Source organism: Delphinus delphis, chromosome 20, assembly GCF_949987515.2.
Source record: "Delphinus delphis chromosome 20, mDelDel1.2, whole genome shotgun sequence".
In the NCBI taxonomy this organism is placed as follows: domain Eukaryota; kingdom Metazoa; phylum Chordata; class Mammalia; order Artiodactyla; family Delphinidae; genus Delphinus; species Delphinus delphis.
Genome location: NC_082702.1, coordinates 15118876 through 15138606, shown reverse-complemented (window position 1 = coordinate 15138606; position 19731 = coordinate 15118876). Strand labels below are relative to the sequence as shown.

At 39.1% G+C, this 19731-nt stretch overlaps 1 protein-coding gene across 1 annotated transcript in view; it reads left to right on the top strand.

Moving 5' to 3' along the window:
• The first annotated feature begins 711 nt into the window (after positions 1-711).
• The window catches only part of LOC132416148 (zinc finger protein 420), an 83264-nt gene continuing 64244 nt past the window's right edge, over positions 712-19731 (top strand). Inside the window, exons 1-4 of the mRNA XM_069540267.1 lie at positions 712-778; positions 10240-10325; positions 11778-11904; positions 13977-14069. Coding sequence (XP_069396368.1) covers positions 10317-10325; positions 11778-11904; positions 13977-14069 — 229 coding nt within the window. The 5' untranslated portion in view covers positions 712-778; positions 10240-10316. The remainder of the gene's footprint in view (positions 779-10239; positions 10326-11777; positions 11905-13976; positions 14070-19731) is intronic.

Here is a 19731-nt window from a genome sequence, read left to right as displayed (position 1 = left end):
ATCCAGATAGCCACCTCCTCAGTCCTGCAGGAACATACCAGAAGCACACACACTCGCCACACAATCAGGCAGATCGTTTCTAAGACACACACTGAGTGACTCACATCCAGGGTCTGCAGACAAGGCCCAAGGAAAACAAATCTATCAAAACCGAGCCACATAAATGCTCAATTACAGACACGTTCACAGAAACGCAACCTCATGCACTCACAGTCAGCTCCACTATCTCACAGGCCCTCACAACATTCTCAGTCCGACACAGCCCGACACAATTCCAGTCATAAAATCTTCATAAACCGCATTCCAATCCCAGCAGTCGCACCATCTCAAACACAACCAGACACATTCAATGAAAAAAATCGCATCCGGAACCACTCCAAAGACAGATACACAAGCGCTGTCCTTGGTCATGGACCTCTCCGGTTGGCCCCGCGGAGAGTCCTGTTTTCGCATACACATCCCTCTTTATTGCGCCTGTAGTCCGTCCCCGCCCCGCTCCGGCCCAGCCGCGACTTCCTCAGGACAAAGAGCCGAGAACCCCGCCCCACTGCGGAGCGACTGGATCTCGGGCTCACTCGACACATCCCACGCAAAGCACCTCACTCACTGTCGCTCCGCCCCCTGGGGCTCGGCCGCACCTGCGCACTCAGTGCGTGCAGCCTGTTCTCCCAACAAGCCCCGCGCGCGGCCCGTTAGGCTCCGGGGGCTGTGGACTTACTTGAGGTGTCGCGCGCTCTCTTCCACTGGGCATCACCGTGAGAAGGGTTCGGTGCCCCAGGTGAGCAGTCCTGGCTCGGAGCATTTGTTCTGGCCATCGGTAGGAAAGGCGTTGCGGCCCGGGGTTGAGGGAGAGGGAAGGGAAGCGCTGCAGCACCTCAGAGTGTTGGGAGCCCAGCATCTCAGCCCCGAGTGGGCGTGAGAACCGCGGAGGTGTAACGGTGTGGTGTGTCTGTGGGCGTGACTGCACCGGGGTATGGCATCGGGACTATGTGCGGTTGTGAGGCCGGAACTAGTGGGTGATGGCGTTTGTGTGACTGAATGGGGTGCAGAGCCTCTTGTGTGACCGTCGGTTGCCGTGCACTGGGTGACTCCGACCCTAGCGTCACGGCTGAATCTTCTGCCAGCCGCAGAGAAAGGGCCCCCAGTCAGGTAACTGAGAGCCAGAGAAAAGACTCCCAGCAAAAAGACTCAGACCCGTCTTGGGATAAGAATGTTAGAACTGAAGGTGCCCCCCAGGCTGGCTCCTGGGAGTATTCCCAGCGCACTACATTCTCCGGCGGGCGCGCGCGGACACACGCACGGTTGCTCACACAGCTCCGCACTTTCCACCTGCAGGTTTCGGAGCCACGGAATTCCCTCTCCGCACAACCGTGACCCTGGCTTTTCTCTATTACTGGGAAGAGTCAGTACCCTTCCTCTTCCTTACTCTGGGCGTGCGTGGGTGGTGGGTGGTGGGGACAGATGCGGTCGTGGCGTGCCCTAATTTAGCCGGCGTGGGCAGGGCTCCAAGAAAGGCCTATATTGTCTTAAGATTCCCTTCTTCCTCAGTCTTGTCAAACTAAGAAAAGGGCTCTGATGAGGAGGAGGAATGAATTGCTATTGCCCACTTAAAAGTCAAAGTCAAGACGAGTGAATATTTCCACTTGTTCTGTGAAATGCATTTTTATTTTTTAGAACCTGTAAACATTTGCTTCCTTCTGCTTAGTATGACCTGTCCATTAATTTGATATGTAGCTCCCCTCCCTAGTGCCTATATGCATATATCCATGTGGCAGATACTTCCCCTTACTTCTGAGAGCTTTCTTTTTTTTAACTATGTGTAAAGGTCTTATAACAGTGCCTGATACTTCATAAGTACTTAATAAACATTAGCTATTTGTTGTTAAGTTGTGATTTGGAGCAATTCCCCATCGGCCTCCAATAGATCAGGAAAAATGGAAATACCATGCTAATTGTGTTGAACATTTCCTAGTTTAAAAAATTGAGGTGCTCCAGGGAACTCTACTCAATGCTCTGCAGTGACCTAAATGTGGAGGAAATCCAAAAAAGAGGGGCTATATGTATAGGTATAGCTGCTGATTCACTTTGCTGTACAGTAGAAACTAACACAACATTGTAAAGCAACTATACTCCAATAAAAATTTAAAAAAAAATGATGTACTCAAATGGTTTGAATAGGAATTCTTAACTAGTGGTAATTTAAATCCATTTGGGGCTTTCACTTTACCAGAAACCCCTTGAGATTGTATATGAAATTATAATAGTTGATAATATGCCATTTTTCTGGGAAGGAAGTCCATAATTTAATGAGATTATCAAACATGACCCAAAAAGATTCAGATCCATTGGCCTAGAATCAAAGGCTAATGTCTGAGAATGTTCTTTGAAATAAGAACTATATAAAATTAGTATCTATGGGAATTCCCTGGGGGTCCAGTGGTTAAGACTCCACGCTTTCACTGCCGTGGGCCACTGGGTTCAATCCCAGGTCAGGGAACTAAGATTCTGTAAGCTGCGTGGTGCAGTCAAAAATAAATAAAATAAGGTAAGATAAGATCAATTAAAGTGTGTCTAATTATAGGAAATTATTAAATAAATCACATTCCATCCATGTGATGCAATTTTATGCCATTGGTATTGACTCATGAGAAGGAAAAGAAGTAAAATGATTAATTTTAAGCAATAGTTACAGTTTTGAACAAGATGACTCAAGACATTTTTAGTTATGTATGAATTCCTTTTAATAAACTAGGGATTTGTGTGACATTTTGCAATGATATATCTAATATGAAAATTTAATAGTTATTCAGTGGAGAAAGGAGGAGGTAAAGCATCCGTTGTATACCAAATACTGTTCTGTCTGCTTTGGTATACTCTTTCTAAATTTGGGAATGCTATTTACCTTTATTGTGTTCAGTTACAGGAGAAGGATTGTGAAGATAGCTTATCGTTTTGATGAACAGTAAAAGAACAGTTATTTATTTCTGCCATGCTAATTTGTGTGTGTGCGTGTGTGTGTGTGTGTGTGTGTGTGTGTGTGTGTAGAACCCTCTCATGTCACAGGCCTATGACTCACATTTCTCTTAACAACTGGAAGGTACTCCCTCTCCCAACTCTATTTTATTTTTATGGAAATAGTAATTTAATTTTTGTTTCTGATGATAGAATTCATGCAGGTTTATTGTAAAAAGAAAAAAAATGCAGGAACCTAAGGAAGTTTTAAGAAGAAAATTTTAAATGCCCTTAGTCCTATCATCCAGAGTTAATGAATATTACAATTCTGATGTTTGTTTTTCCAAATTTTTTTTGTGCACTTGTGTATATATGTTTGGTTTGCAAAATAGAATCATAAAAATTGGTTATTTAAAAAGATAAAGACTCTCCAACACTATGAAAAAGCAATCCAGTGCAGTCATAAGATTTATTATATTATTATGCCTATGCAGGGTAAAGGGGAGTGCAATGGTTCCCCTCTAATTTGAAAAACTTTTCAAGAATTTACACTTTTTAGTTATGGAGGCATTGATTTTTGTTAATTACTTTCTTAAGCCTAGTTCTAAAATTTATTGATGCTGTTAAGAAAGGCCAGTTGTGAAAATCTCAAGAAATTTACTGTTAAGAAAAAAGAGAAAGGGCATGCTAGTATTAAAATTATTAGAGGGCTTCCCTGGTGGCTCAGTGGTTGAGAATCCACCTGCCAGTGCAAGGGACACGGGTTTGAACCCTGCTCCTGGAGGATCCCACATGCCGTGGAGCAACTAGGCCCGTGCGCCACAGCTGCTGAGCCTGCGCTCTAGAGCCCGCGAGCCACAACTACCAAGCCCATGAGCCACAGCTACTGAGGCTGTGTGCCACAACTACTGAAGCCCGCGCGCCTGGAGCCCATGCTCCGCAACATGAGAAGCCACCGCAATGAGAAGCCCACGCACCACAACGAAGAGTAGTCCCCGCTCACCGCAACTAGAGAAAACCTGCACGTAGCAATGAAGACCCAATGCGGCCAAAAAATAAATGTTCCTTAAAAAAAAATTATTTGAGATGATTTATCAAAAATTAAAAATTTTTAATTAAAAATTGTTAAAGATAATTTTCTTTAATAAATAGAATGGACATGTCATGTTTTTCATTTTATTCAGTGCTTATAATAAGCTGCTTTAAGTTCTTTATATGTATTATGTTAACGGTTCACAACAACCCTATAAGATAGATACTGTATTTTTTTGATGTGGTCCATTTTTAAAGTCTTTATTGAATTTGTTACAGTATTGCTTCTGTTTTTATGTTTTCATGTTTTGGCTTCCAGGCATGTGGGATCTTAGCTCCCCGACCAGGGATCGAACCTGTACCCCCTGCATTGGGAGGCGAAGTCTTAACCACTGGACCACCAGGGAAGTCCCCTAGATACTGTTATTATTCTCCAGTTTTTCTATGAGGGAACAGAGGCACTGAAAATTAGTAACGTGTCCAAAGCCTCCTAGTTGATAACTGTCAGAGCTTAGATTCACATACTGGATCCTGACAACAAAGCCTGTGTTTTTCATATGTGAGAGTCAATCACCTCCCAACATTGTGCATATTCTTTTTAGTCTGCCTAGTGTACTTGGCAGTTTATCATGGATATCTTTCTTCATTAATTAATATGAACCAGTATCATCATTATTAATAATTGTATAATATGCCATCATACAGTGGAACATAATTTATTTAGCTTGTTGACTATTGTTAGGTATTCTTTTGGTTATAAATTATTCTTTGAAGAACTTCCTTGCATATACTTCTTTGTGTATACTTTTACAAATATTCCCTAAGGATAAATTCCTAGAATTGGAATTTCTAGGTTAAATTATCAGTCATTTAAAAAGAACTCATATCATGCCAGATCCTGTGCTAGTGCTTGGGGAAAATACAGTAACTAAAATCCTTAAGTTGCTTTTTATCTATCAAGGTAGATAAACCTCTACGGGAATAAGACTAAAATAAAGTCAATGAAGAAGTCTGATGGCATGGCTTGGGAGTTCCTGGAAAGGAGACATCATCTGATTATAGCAAGCACTATCAAGTTGTGACCAAATAGTACCAAACCCATCAGATTTCTGTGGAGGTCATTGGATTTTATGTAATAAGCTTTGTCTCACAGTTTATTTTTTCCTCATGATGTTGATGCAGGGCGAGACCAACAGAAGAAAGACAATTCATTAGCTCTTTGGAGGGCATCGTGACTAAAATGACTAATTCAGAACCAAGATAAATTCATCAGTCAAAAAGTTATGAGAGGCAGCAGAAACTTAGAAATCATAGAGTTGGTTCGGATATTGGGAGCTGAAATAAATTAAAAAATAGCAGCTTTTTTCCTCCAGGTTCAAGGGATGACTGCTTTAAAAAATCTCTTTCACCTACTTGAAGAAGAAGTTCCTGTTTATAAAATTTTAAAATATATATATATTTCAAGGGTATATGTGAAGTACATGTAAGCAAAAAGAAGAAAATTATGAAGTACATGTAAGCAAAAAAGAAAATTATGAAGTACATGTAAGCAAAAAGAAGAAAATTAGTACATGTAAGCAAAAAGAAGAAAAAATGTAGAAATAGCTATCTTTGCAGATTTTTTTCTGTCTGTTGATGCCTGTTAGTACCTCTTTATGCCAATATATATGTATACTTTACAAATATAATTATAATAACCATTTCATTTTATTTTTCTAAAGACTGCATATCTTGAATATTTTGTATGTCTGTGTACTTTCTAAAGCTTAAACTTATATAATATTTTCCATCAACTATGCCTCAATCGAAAAATATTTTTAATAATGAAGGTTAGCATTTAGTGATTACTTTGCACATACATGAACATATAGATACATATAGGTGTTTTTACCTGCCATGACAGGATCACAGTACTCACAACTGTTGTTACCTGCATTCTTCACTCAGCAACATGTAGTAAACATATTTCCATCTTTCCTATTAAAGATCTACATCATAATTTTAATTTTTTTATTTTTATTTATTAAAATTTTTTTAAAAATTTATTTTATATTGCCTGCATTGGGTCTTCGTTGCTGCGTGTGGGCTTTTCTCTGGTTGTGGCGAGTGGGGGCTACTCTTCATTGTGGTGTGCAGGCTTCTCATTGCGGGGGCTTTTCTTGTTGTGTGGCTCGTGGGCTCTAGGCATGCAGGCTCAGTAGTTGTGGCACACGGGCTTAGTTGCTCTGGAGCATGTGAGATCTTCCCGGACCAGGGCTTGAACCCGTGTCTCCTGCATTGGCAGGTGGATTCTTAACCACTGCGCCACCAGGGAAGCCCTACATCATAATTTTTAAATGGAAAGTTTTTTCACTCTATGGATGCTTTATAATTTATTAAATCTATTTCTACTGAAGGATGCTTCAGTTCTGGAAAGCTTTTTCCCCTAGGAATAATGTCTGTCAGCACACTTTTACATTTTTGTCCATATATACAATTATTTAATATTTTCTTTAATCCCATAAGTTAGAATTTCTGCATCAAAGGGTTTTCATGGTTTAAATGCTGCTTGTACCTACTTTAAATTTTGTGCAGTCTAGAACAGGTTAGAATGTTCATATCCTTACAAGCTTGCTAATATGCGCATCAGTACTCTTAAAATGAGGTTTAATATCTTTAGGTAATTTGATGTGTTATTTCTATGTTTTAGTGAGTCATACCTCCTCATGTTTCTCTCACTGGAACAAGAGATTCTGGGTTTCAGGGGCAAGAGCTAGAGGTGAAAGAGAGCTGACTTTGTGGTTAGAAAAATAAGGATTCCAAATGCAGCTTTGCTACTTATTAACTGAATTTCTGCAAGTGATTTCACTTCTTTTAGTGTGAATTTTCTGATCCATTGCATAGATAGGATAATTACGATACTACATAGCAATCCTGCAGATACAATTAACATATAAAATACCTATCATATAGAAGTCCTTTTTTTCTCTTCTTTTTTTTAATTGATGTATAATTGACATAGAACACTGTTTTAGTTTCAAGTGTACAACATAATGATTTGATATTTGCATATATTGCAAAATGATCACAGTAAGTCTAGTTAACATCTGTAGACATACATAGTTACAATTTTCTTGTGATAAGAACTACTCTCTTAGAAACTTTCAAATATGCAATACTATATTATATATATATATATAAACTATATCACCATGCTATACATTACAACCCATGACATTAATTTTAAAACTAGAAGGTTGTCCCTTTGCCCCCCACTTCAACCGTATCACCCTCTCCACCCCTCCCATCCCCCCACCTCTGGAAGCTACTAATCTGTTCTTTGTATCTGTGAGCTTGGTTAGAGTTTGTGTTTTTTTAATTTTACATATAAGCAAGATTATACAGTATTTGTTTTTCTGTGTCTGACTTATTCCGCTTAGCATGATGCACTCAAGGTCCGTCTGTGTTGCTGAAAATGGCAAAATTTTATACTTTTTTTTTTTCTTACCATAAATTTTACTGAAAAAGAAGAAAAAACTTAACGGGCCAAAGTAGAAGGGACTTTCCCCTTCTTGAAAAAGTTGCAATCTTGAAACCGCTTACTATTCTTCCGCCTTGAAAAATAAGCCCGTCCGTCTCGCCCCAAGGTCGCTCAGTGACCTCTGCAGAGACGGGTCAAGGAGCACGGCCGGTGACCCAAACTGCTGACCAGGGGACGGGCGGAGCTGGGACATGGGGGTGAGGCCTGAGGCTGGTGTTGATCCAGCGCGAGGGATAATCCCCCGGAGTCGAGGTGGGCTCCAGCCAGTGCCACTTGTGCCGCCCGGGTAGATGCTGGGGACAGAAGTATCCCTGGTGGATGCCTTCAACTCTGAAAACAGCCAGGGTATTTTGTCAAATTTCCCTTTATTCCCTTATTTCTTGAATAAATAAAATCAAGGTGGGGGGCAGAAGCGGCAATGTGCACGCCTCGCCCCCGCCCCTTCCGCCCGGCGGGAGACACGTCCCCGGCGACCTTCCTTCGCAGGGGGTCCAAATCCATCCGGCCGGTGGGCCAGGGCGTGCGCCCGCGAAGTCAGCCACCAACCCCAACCACGCCAAAATTTTATTCTTTTTATGGCTGAATAATATTCCTGTGTGTGTGTGTTTCACATTTTCTTTATCCATTAATCCATCGATGGACATTTAGGTTGTTTCCATAATTTGGCTGTTGTAAATAATGTTGCAGTGAACATGGGGATGCATAAATCTTTTCAAATTAGTGTTTTCATTTTCTTCAGAAAATACCTAGTAGTGCAATTGCTGGATCATATGGTAGGTCTATTTTTAATTTTTTGAGAAACCTCCATACTGTTTTCCATAATGGCTGTACCAATTTACATTCCTGCCAACAGTGCACAAAGGTTCCCTTTTCTCCACATTCTTGCCAACATTTGTTATTTCTTGTCTTTTTGATAATAGCCATTCTAACAGGTGTATGATGATATCTCATTGTGGTTTTGGTTTGCATTTCCCTGACAATTGTGATGTTGAGCATCTTTTCATGTACCTGTTGGCCATCTGTTATGACTTCTTTGGAAAAATGTCTATTTAGATCAGCCCATTTTTTAATCAAGATTTTTTTTTTGCTATTGTATGGGTTCTTTATATATTTTGGAATTGATCCCTTATCAGATATATGATTTGCAAATATTTTCTCCTATTCAGTGGGTTGCCTTTTCATTTTGTTGATGATTCCTTTGCTGTGCAGAAGATTTTTAGTTTGATGTAGTCCCACTTGTTTATTTTTGCTTTTATTGCCTTTACTTTTAGTGTCAAAAAATCATCACCAAGATCTATGTCTAGACACTTACCTCCTGTGTTTTCTTCTAGGAGTTTTATGGTTTCAGGTCTTAAACATTCAAGTCTTTAATCCATTTTGAGTTCATTTTTGTGCATGGTATGAAATAGTGGTCCAGTTTCATTCTTTTGCATGTGGCTGTCTGGTTTTCCCAACACCATTTATTGAAGAGACTGTCCTTTTCCCACTGTATATTCTTGGCTCCTTTTTGTAAATTAATTGATCATGTACACATGGGTTTTATTTCTGGGCTCTCTATTCTGTTCCATTGACCTATATAGCTGTTTTTTTTGTGTGTGTGGGGGCAATATCATATTGTTTTGATTACTGTAGTTTTGTAATATAGTTTGAAATCAGGAAGCATGATGCCTCCAGATTTTTTCTTCTTTCTCAAGATTGCTTTGGCTATTTGGGGCCTTTTGTGGTTCCATACAATTTTTAGGGTTGTTTGTTCTAGTTCTGTGGAATATTCCAGTGGAATTTTGATAGAGATTGCATTTAATCTGTAGATTGCTCTGGGCAGTATGGACATTTTAACAATATTAATTCTTCTAATTTATGAACATTGAATATCTTTCTATTTATTTGCGCCATCTTCAGTTTCTTTCATCAGTGTCTTATAGTTTTCAGTGTACAGGTCTATTTAACCTCCTTGGTTAAATATATTCCTAGTTATTTTATTCTTTTGATGCAATTATAAATGGGATTGTTTTCTTAATTTCTCTTTCTTATAGTTCATTATTAGTAGATATAAATGCACCTGATTTTTGTAAATTGATTTTGTATCCTGCAACTTTACTGAATTCTTTTATTCTAACAGTTTTCCTGTGGGGTCCTTAGGATTTTCTATATATAATATAGAGATAGTTTTACTTCTTCCTTTCCAGTTTGGATGCCTTTTATTTCATTTTCTTGTGAAAAGTCTTGATAAATAGATATATGTTATTGTCTAACTGCTGACAACATGAATTCACACCTCTTCAGCCTAGGTTGTAAGAAACAGAATGACAGATGAAGTCATCCAGGAAAGCAATGTGGATGATTCTGATTGAAAATAGTGATGAGCCCAGAGGATTCTGGAAGTTATTGTTCTGACTGCAGGCAGGCAGGGCTGCCAGTGAGTAATTTCTCAGTGGTAACGGCTGCTAGCATTGGTCCTATGGATTTCTCTCTTTGTATCTGTTTAATTTAAGCAGGCTTGTGAGGTTTTGAAAGAGATTCTGGTTTAGATGATGTGGTCCCTTATCAGCCCTGAAATTTATAAGTAGGGATTAGATTTGTCCATACATCCTCAAATTTCCGTGTGTGTGTGTGTGTGTGTGTGTGTGTGTGTGTGTGTGTGTGGTGGGGAGGTCCAGGGAGGGGAAAGAATATATTAAACTGAGTTGTTTTGAGAGTTCTGAGGCCTATCTCATGGCCCCTTTTTCTCCCCCTAGCTCTGGCCTCTGGGAACTGTGCTTCTCCAGGCAAGTAAACCCCAAGGAGGACTGACCAGTTCTTGAATTTCTAAACCATGGCCCATGTAAGTTGCTGTTTCTTTCACCTTCTGGAAGTTAAGTTCCTATAAACTTTTCTTTATCCTGAAACTTCTTACTTATCAGAGCCCCATCTAAGGACCCATTTCCTCCAAATCCAGTGAGAGATGAGGCCAAATAAATAGTACAATGCCCTCCCTGTGAGTCCTCTTTTTTCCAGTCATTGTTCATGTATTCATTGAACAAATCATTCAGCATCTGTTATATGTGCTCAGTCTTCTGCTAAAAGCTGCAGTGGAGCAGAAATGAAATCCCTTTAGGGAGATGTTTCACCATCTCTTTTGAGTAGTTGAGTAGTATGGGCCCATTTGACTGCTCATGGGAAATCGCTAAATTTTTCCAAACTTGAGTTTTCCAAGTAGGTAAGATTTGCTGTTGGTTGACCTCAGCCTCAGTACATGGTGAGATCTCATGCTTTATGAGGCTTTTAGGACTAGGTAGGATTATGGTTGGGTCTTGCATGCAGGGAGCTCAAGTATCTCCTCTGGAAATCCCTAAGAGTTGTATACCATTTATATTGGAACTGGATGAGCTAGTCAAGAATGACATCTTTGTGATTCTGGATCACCAGTATCCAGAATCTACATCAGTATCCTCTAACTCAGGAATAATGAATGCATACAGTGAGGGATGGAAAATGATAGATAAGATCATGCAGATATCTATTGCATAGACTATTATACAACCAATTTTTTTAATTTCATAAAAGAATTTATCATAAATGGGGAAATGTTTATGATCTGATTCAATGGTGAACTTGGAAGAAAGTTTTAATTGTATTCAGATCCTTTTCCAACATAGAGATATCATAGGAAAACTTTTTTTAAAAAATCTTGTTCTTTAAGGGGAAAGGGTGGAAGAACACATTTTTTGAGAATTTGTGAGGGAGACATACAACAGACAGAAGGCTTATACACAGTATTTCATTTAATTAGAAAACTGAGGGACTTCCCTGGTGGTCCAATGGGTAAGATTCCACGCTCCCAGTGCAAGGGGCCCGGGTTTGCGCCCTGGTCAGGGAACTAGGTCCCACATGCATGCCACAACTAAGAGTCCGCATGCTGCAACTAAGAAGTCTGCATACTGCAACTAAAGATCCTGCATGCCACAACTAAGACCTGGCACAGCATAAATAAATAAATACATACATACATACATAAATACATGCATACATACTGATTATTTTTTTCCCAGATGTGTTTGGATAGTTAAGATATGCTAGAGTATACAAGAGGCTGTATCTGTAGCAACAGGATCCTTCAGGAACATATAGGCATCCTGCTTCAAGCACACTCATTTCCTAACTACTGTGTTACGGGCTTCCAGCCCAAGCCTGTTTGCTTGCTCTATGATCCATTTCCTGCAGTATCTCTTCCATTTTATTCTCCCATCTTAAAACAAATATTCTTTAATTTCAGTTGTATGGTTTGTCATTTCAGGGATCAGTGATGTTCAGTGATGTGTCCATAGATTTCTCTCAGGAGGAGTGGGACTACCTGGACTTGGAACAGAGAGATTTGTATAGAGATGTAATGTTGGAGAACTACAGCAACTTGGTCTCATTGGGTAAGGTTATCTGCCTCTAGAAATTTAGACTCTGTTCTCTGCAAAATTAGCTTTCTTCTCTAGAAATTTCAGGAATATCTTTCAAGAAACGATCCAAATTTTTGCTCCCTGTTCTCAAGGGAATGGTTTGAGCTCTTTTTGTTTGGAAGTGAGCACCTTCACTAAGCATATTCATCTTGGCCATCCTTATGTGGCCTTCAGGTCTTCCTTAATGATGAAAGGACTGGGTTTGAAATCTGGGTGATTTACAACCTTACCAGTGTCAAAGAAAGCAGGCTTCACTTTGTATCTGAACTCAGAATTGCTATAGGTGTTTTGTTATTTGTTGGTATGCCTATAAGGAAAATAGCTAGACCTTATATCTTGGTTTTTCTCTGACTCTCAAATGAACACATAATTTTTTTAGTGGTAAGTGGTATCAACTGGATTTATTTACAGTTCAAGAGAACTCATGTCTTATATTAATAAACAAACATATTCACTCCAACCTACTTTTATGATTAAAAGTTAAAAATCCAAGAACTTTGCATGTAACATTGTATGAATATCCTAAGAAAAAACAGTAAATGCCTCAGGAAACTTCTTATTTTCCTCTCATTAAAATAGCAATTATATGATACATCCACTATGGAGAACAGTATGGAGGTTCCTTAAAAAACTAAAAACAGAACTACCATATGACCCAGCAATCCCACTACTGGGCATATACCCTGAGAAAACCATAATTCAAAAAGAGTCATGCACCACAATGTTCATTGCAGCACTATTTGCAATAGCCAGGACATGGAAGCAACCTAAGTGTCCATCGCCAGATGAATGGATAAAGAAGATGTGGCACATATATACAATGGAATATTACTCAGCCATAAAATGAAATGAAATTGAGTTATTTGTAGTGAAGTGGATGGACTTAGAGTCTGTCATACAGAGTAAGTCAGAAAGAGAAAAACAAATACCGTATGCTAACACATATATATGGCATCTAAAAAAAAAAAAAAGGTTCTCATGAACCCAGGGGCAGGACAGGGATAAGGATGCAGACATAGAGAATGGACTTGAGGACACAGGGAGGGGGAAGGGTAATCTGGGACGAAGTGAGAGAGTGGCATGGACATATATACACTACCAAATGTAAATTAGATAGCTAGTGGGAAGCAGCTGCATAGCATAGGGAGATCAGCTCGGTGCTTTGTGACCACCTAGAGGGGTGGGATAGGGAGGGTGGGAGGGAGACACAAGAGGGAGGGGATATGGGGATATAAGTATACGTATAGCTGATTCACTTTGTTATACAGCAGAAACTAACACAACAATGTAAAACAATTATACTCCAATAAAGATGTTTAAAAAAGCAATTATAGGGGCTTCCCTGGTGGCGCAGTGGTTGAGAGTCCACCTGCCAATGCAGGGGACGCGGGTTCGTGTCCCGGTCCGGGAGGATCCCACATGTGGAGCGGCTGGGCCGCTGAGCCTGCGCGTCCGGAGCCTGCGCGTCCGGAGCCTGCGCGTCCGGAGCCTGTGCTCCGCAATGGGAGAGGCCACAACAGTGAGAGACCCGCATAATGCAAAAAAAAAAAAAAAAATGCAATTATAATAAATAATAGCTAATAAAATATATGTAGCGCTTAGTGTATATTCTAGGCAATGTTTAGATATGGATATATATTAATATAACCTGCACAACAATCATGTATGATAGGTACTATAATTATCCCTATTTTATAGGTGAGGAAAATAAAGCAGAGTGGTAACTTGTCCAAGGTCACACTACTGGGTTATGGCAAAGGCAAAATTTGAACCCAGACGTCTGTCAACCACTATTGCTCTCAAGAAAAGGAGTACTTGTGTAAATATAAATGAAAATCAGACCTTTTCCCTCCCTCTGCAATCTCCATTTCTTATGTAATATTAACATGATGTTTTTTAATCACCTCACTTTTCTTTGTTCTAAAGTCTTTATCAATTACCATTTGACCTATAGTTTATTAAAAATTTAACCAAAACTGAATCAAAGTAATTGTGAATTTATTTTTTATTTCCACGTTACCTTACATTTCTTTTCTTCTGTCCAGGATGCTTTGTTTCTAAACCGGATGTGATTTTCTTATTGGAGCAAGGAAAAGAGCCCTGGAAAGTAGTGAGGAAAGGAAGAAGACGATATCCAGGTAAGTGAGGGCCAATAGGGTAGGGGAAACCATCACCAGAGAAAACTTCCCTGCTAGTTAAGGAAGAGACACACCCTTCTGATGTTGTTTCGAAAACCCACTTTGAAAGACCATGGCCTAAGGAGAAAAGGTCTGAGACCCTGGGAGCAAATTAAGGACTTAGCTGGGGTTACTCATAGTACTACTGTATCCTATTTACCACTCTCCTTTTTTCATTGTTGTTGTTCTCTCTAATTTTCCTCCCCTTTGAAGGGGGCATAAGGTATGGAAAGGTGCTCTCTGTTCCCAATATTATTCTATCTATATTTTGATTTCTTCTTTTGCATGTATAGATAGATAGGCAGACAGACAGATAGATCGATCGACCAACTGGGCTCTGAGCCGGGCACTATGCTGGACACCATCAATACAATGGTAAATATAACCACTAGAATCCCTGTCCCTATGAGGATTTACCCTGATTTACAGAAACATAGTAAGTAAATAGAAAATATAATGTTAGGTAATAAGGGAGTACTATGAATAAAGGTAAGCACAGTAAGGGAATAGAGAATGGTATGGGATGGGAAAACTGTTTTAGTTATGGTCAGGAAAGCCTTTCTTCCCTAACTTTTCTCATAAAATTAAAAATGGGAAATAGAAGACTATGGAGATGAGTGTTCTTGACGTGGTAATAATATCATACGTTTTATCAGCAACTGAAGTTTCGTGTGAATTACTCTAGAAGATAGATCCTTAGTTTACAGAATATCATTTTTATTTACCTTTTTCCATGTATGTTTATATCTACCTTCACATCAGGAAGAAACATGAATGTAATAGACTATATGGAAAATGATCCCTTGGTTTAGCTTCTACCTCTGTGCTATTTTCATCTCTCTTTGGACCTTTTGTTAAAGAAAGATCCTTAAAACTCTTGATATAGAGATATATGTTGTCACTTTATATTTTGCTTTGTGTTATATTCAGGTCTGACAGAGGAGACTCATTTTAGGCTAAAAGTTCTTTTGTAACACCAGAGCCATTTCAGTGCCCATAATGTTTATAAGGTTATGTCTTCTGATTCACCTTCTACCAAAGGAAAGAAAAATATGCTGTTTTTCCCAATCCTAACTTATTTTCTATCATCTGATTAAATGATATTTACAACTGTTAATACTACAAAAATAATGAAATACAGTGGCTCAAAGTGAATAAGATAAAATATCAGTTTAGTCAGGAAATATTTAGCCAAAATAACAACTGTTGATTCAAAGTTAGACATCTTAAACAAGGTCATTATTTTTTTCCTTTCCTTTTCTTTCTTTGTTTCTTTCTTCTTTTTAGTTAAGTTTTATTGAAGTATAAATGCATATAGAAAAGTGGACAAATGAAGGAAGGTTTTTTTGAGGAGACGGTATTTGAGGAGAGATGTGAAGTAAGGGCTCAAGCCATTTGACTCTAGAGGAAGAGCATTCTGCGCAGATAGAAAAGGCCTAAGGAAGAAGTTAGCTTTGCATGTTTGAAAGCCATTATGGCTAGAACATGGGGGAGAGGAAGGTAAAGTAATAAGAGGTGAGATCAGAGTTAGTCAAGGGCCATATAATATAATCTTTAAGAGAAATTGGAAGCTATAGTCTGCTTTCTGTTTTAAAATGATCCATCTGGTCAAGTGCAAAAGTAGGAAGGACCAGTGTGGAAGCAGTTTCAGTTCAGACTGGAAGTAATGGTGGTTTGGATAAAGCTGGCAGCCGTAGGAGGTAGTAAGAAGCTGTTAGACTCAGGTTATGTATGAAGGGAGTCCCAAAAGAACATGCTGATGGACTTATAAATGCAGTAAGTAAGAAAGACATATCAAAGGAGGAGATAAGGGTGTTAGCTTGAAAAGCTAGGTGAATGGAAGCACAATTTACTGAGGTAGGGAAGATAGGAAGAGCAGGTTGGCAGGTAGACATTGAGAGTTTCTGTTTTGGGTATTTTAAGTTTGAATTGTCTTTTATTTTTCCAGTTTTAGATGCTGAGTAGGCAGCTGAATATGTATATACACATGGAGCTCAGGGAGAGGTTACAGCCTGATGTCCATCTGGGTGTCTTCACTTTATGGTTAAAATTGAAATCCATGGGTCTGAATGTGTTCATCTAAGGAACACATGCAGGTAGAAGAAAGCAGATAAAGAGAAGAGGCCTAAAGACTGATTCATGGGATACTCCCCTATTCAGACGTTAGAAAGAGGGGGCCGCAAAGGACATGCAGAAGGAGCAGGCACTGATAAAAACAAAAGAAAATGTTTCAAAATGGAAGGAGTAGAGAATGAGGGTGAGAATTGACCCCAGATTCTGGCAAGATGGAGAATGCTGGTGACCTTGTCAAGAGTGATTTTAGTGGAGTCAGGTTGAAAACCTGATTGGAGTGACTTAATAAGAGTAGGTAGGGCTTCCCTGGTGGCGCAGTGGTTGAGAGTCCGCCTGCCGATGCAGGGGACACGGGTTCGTGCCCCAGTCTGGGAAGATCCCACATGCCGCAGAGCGGCTGGGCCCGTGAGCCATGGCTGCTGAGCCTGCGCATCCGGAGCCTGTGCTCCGCAATGGGAGAGGCCACAACAGTGAGAGGCCCGCGTACCGCAAAAAAAAAAAAGAGTAGGTAAGGCAGTGATGAGATGGGTGTAAGACAACTCTGGAAGAAGTATGTATGAAGGGAAGCTGGGAAATAGAGTTGGTAGTTACACTGGGGATTTGGGTTATAAGCAGTGTAGTTTATGGTGTGCAATTATAGACCATGTTTGTGTGCCCATGGGAATGATTCTGTAAGTGGGGGAAATTGATGCAGTAGAGAGAGCATAAATTTGGAAGCAGTGTCCTTGAGGTGAGAGTGGAGGAAGGGGATAGGATCCAGGGAACAAGAGAGAATTAAAGGGAAAACAATGTAGTTATGAATGCAAGTAAGTTGGTCTGGGTAGTGGAGAGAGGACAGCATATTCTTCTATTGTTATTTCCTCAGTGAAATCAGAAAGATGATCATGAATAGAATGAGGATTATTCAATGGTAGCATTCACTATGGCCTTATTCAGGATGTGACTAAAATTGATACTTCAGAAGTACAGTTCCTCGGATGTTAGGTTTTATTATTTTCAGATCTTTGTACTCTGTCCACAGTGTTGAAATGCAAATAGGATTACCTTGGAACCAAATCTTCTATATCCTAGTCTTGTATCAACAAAGCAAGGTGGTTAATAATAAAATGCCTAAACAGACTAAATACTAAGTTCAGGTAATTTATGTGACATTTTCCATTTAATTAAAGCTGGTTCTCTGAAACGGGGGAATCACATTTGTGATTTTTTATATTTATATATTTTTAACTGATCAAAGAAAGGGCTTATATTTTTCTATATTCTCATCAGCATTGTGTAATAGAATAGAAATCCTTTGGTCCAACAGAATTGGGACTGGTATTTGGTTTGTTTATTCATAAAAAAGGGTTAGATATTTTATGTACATACCATAAAAGTAATATTTTTACTCTCAACATTAAAATATAGCTCTTTGTCAATACTTTCAACATGTCTAAGGCTTTCTTTCCATTGTGTCTCTTATTTAATTTTTCATCTAAACCACACATACAATTTATAGTCTATTACTATTTCTAGTTAAAAAATTTTTAAGTAGAACAAGAACAAAATTTGCAACAAGTACAGAACACTTCTTGATTATTATGTTTTCTCCATCTTTTACTGTTGTCCCTCCCACACTTAGTTTTTGTTAGCCACGTTTTGTTTTTTGTTTTTCTGGCTGTGCTATGTGGCATGCAGGATCTTATTTCCCCGGCCAGGAATTAAATCTGTACTCCCTGCATTGTGAGCACGGAGTCTTAACCAGTGGACCACCAGGGATATCCCTGTTAGCCATGATTTTTAACAATGTATTTACAACCAGTTTTTCCAAAGTATTCAATTTCACTTTCATAGAACCAATCTCTTCTCATAGTTACTTATAAGTTTACATATTGTTTAATTAAATTGGGTACTTTCAGGAAAATGTGAGACTGGCCTAAACTTGTTTGGAACAAACACAGTTAACTCTTGTGAGATAGGAGTGCTTTGTCAACTGGGCCTGTGGAGGGGGCCATATCCCCTGGACGTGACAGGCCACTGGCCTGTCTCTCATGCCCTAGCCCGCATATCTGTTGCCTACTCTGCAGGCAGACAGCAGAAGTTGCTATCTGGCCCAGGGGTGATAATCTGCAGGATTCGATATACCTGGCTACTTTGAATACAGAATTTGCCCTGTTGTTTGCCATTGTCTCCGTACCTGCTCAGCTTATCAGCATGAACACCCTTGATAGACCGCTGTCCCCTTGTGCAGAGTAATCTCCCTCTTGTGATTTCGTGTGTGATATCTTTAGAAAATCTAATGCCAGATGCTTCATGAGTGTTTCAGTGTTTTCTTCATAAAGGTTATATATATATTTTAAGTTTACTCTTGAAACTGTTGTGACTGGAATCTTTTTTTCTCCATATTTTATTATTAAATGTATGTATAAAGGCTATTAGTTTTTGTTTTTTATATCCTCCTACCTTATTAAATTCTGTTATTTATATTATTTAAACCTCTTAAGTTTTCCAATTATGAATTATCATCTGAAAATACAGTTTTATCTCTTCTTTTAAATTCTTAAGACTACCGCTCACTTTTTTCTGATATTTAAGTGTCTTGACTAATAACTCCAAAGCTGTCTTTTTGTTAAGGTATTATATATTTTATCATTTTAGGGAGGTAATTATTCCTCCTTTATTGAGCTTTTTTGAAAACTCAGGTATGTTTCCCTTTTTTAGTTGCCTTTTCAGCGTCTATGGAGTTGATCACGTGAATTAAAAAAAATATATTGGGACTTCCCTGGCGGTGCAATGGTTAAGACTCCAAGCTCCCAATGCAGGGGTCCCAGGTTCGATTCCTGGTTTGGGAACTAGATCCCGCATGCATGCCACAACTAAGAGTTCACATGCCTCAAGTAAGGAGCCAGTGAGCCACAACTAAGACCCAGAACAGCCAAATAAATATTTTTAAAAATGTATTTATTTGGCTGTGCCAGGTCCTAGTTGTGGCATGCAGGATCTTCATTGACACGTGTAGGATCTTTAGTTGCGGCATGTGGGATCTAGTTCCTTGACCAGGGATAGAACCTGGGCCCCCTGCATAAGAAGCACAGAGTCTTAGCCACTGGACCACCAGGGAAGTCCCCGATCATGTGATTTTTATTTTTCCCTTTCCTCAGCTGTATTAAATGAGTTGAATTATCTTAATAGATTTCCCCATACTGAACCTCTTTAACATTCTTTGAATAAACAACACTGGGTCTTTTGACACACTGTTTTATTAGATGCTTAGAATTTTTACATCAGTTTTCAGAAAACTGGTGTGTAGTTTTCTTTTTATGAGCAGGATTTAGTATGATATTATTACATCATGAAAATAGTTTGGAAGTCCTCCTTTTTCCTAGTTCTCAGTCTAAACAGAATTTGTATGGCCTGTTCTTTAAAGCTTTAATAACCTTTTTAAACTTTTTCCTTGAAGAAGGAGATGGTAAGTCTGACTACAATCTCTGTTTGCCTTATGGAAATTAATCTGTTGAAACATTGTATCTCTTTTGTGGTCAGTTTTGGTAAATTATATTTTCTTAGAAAA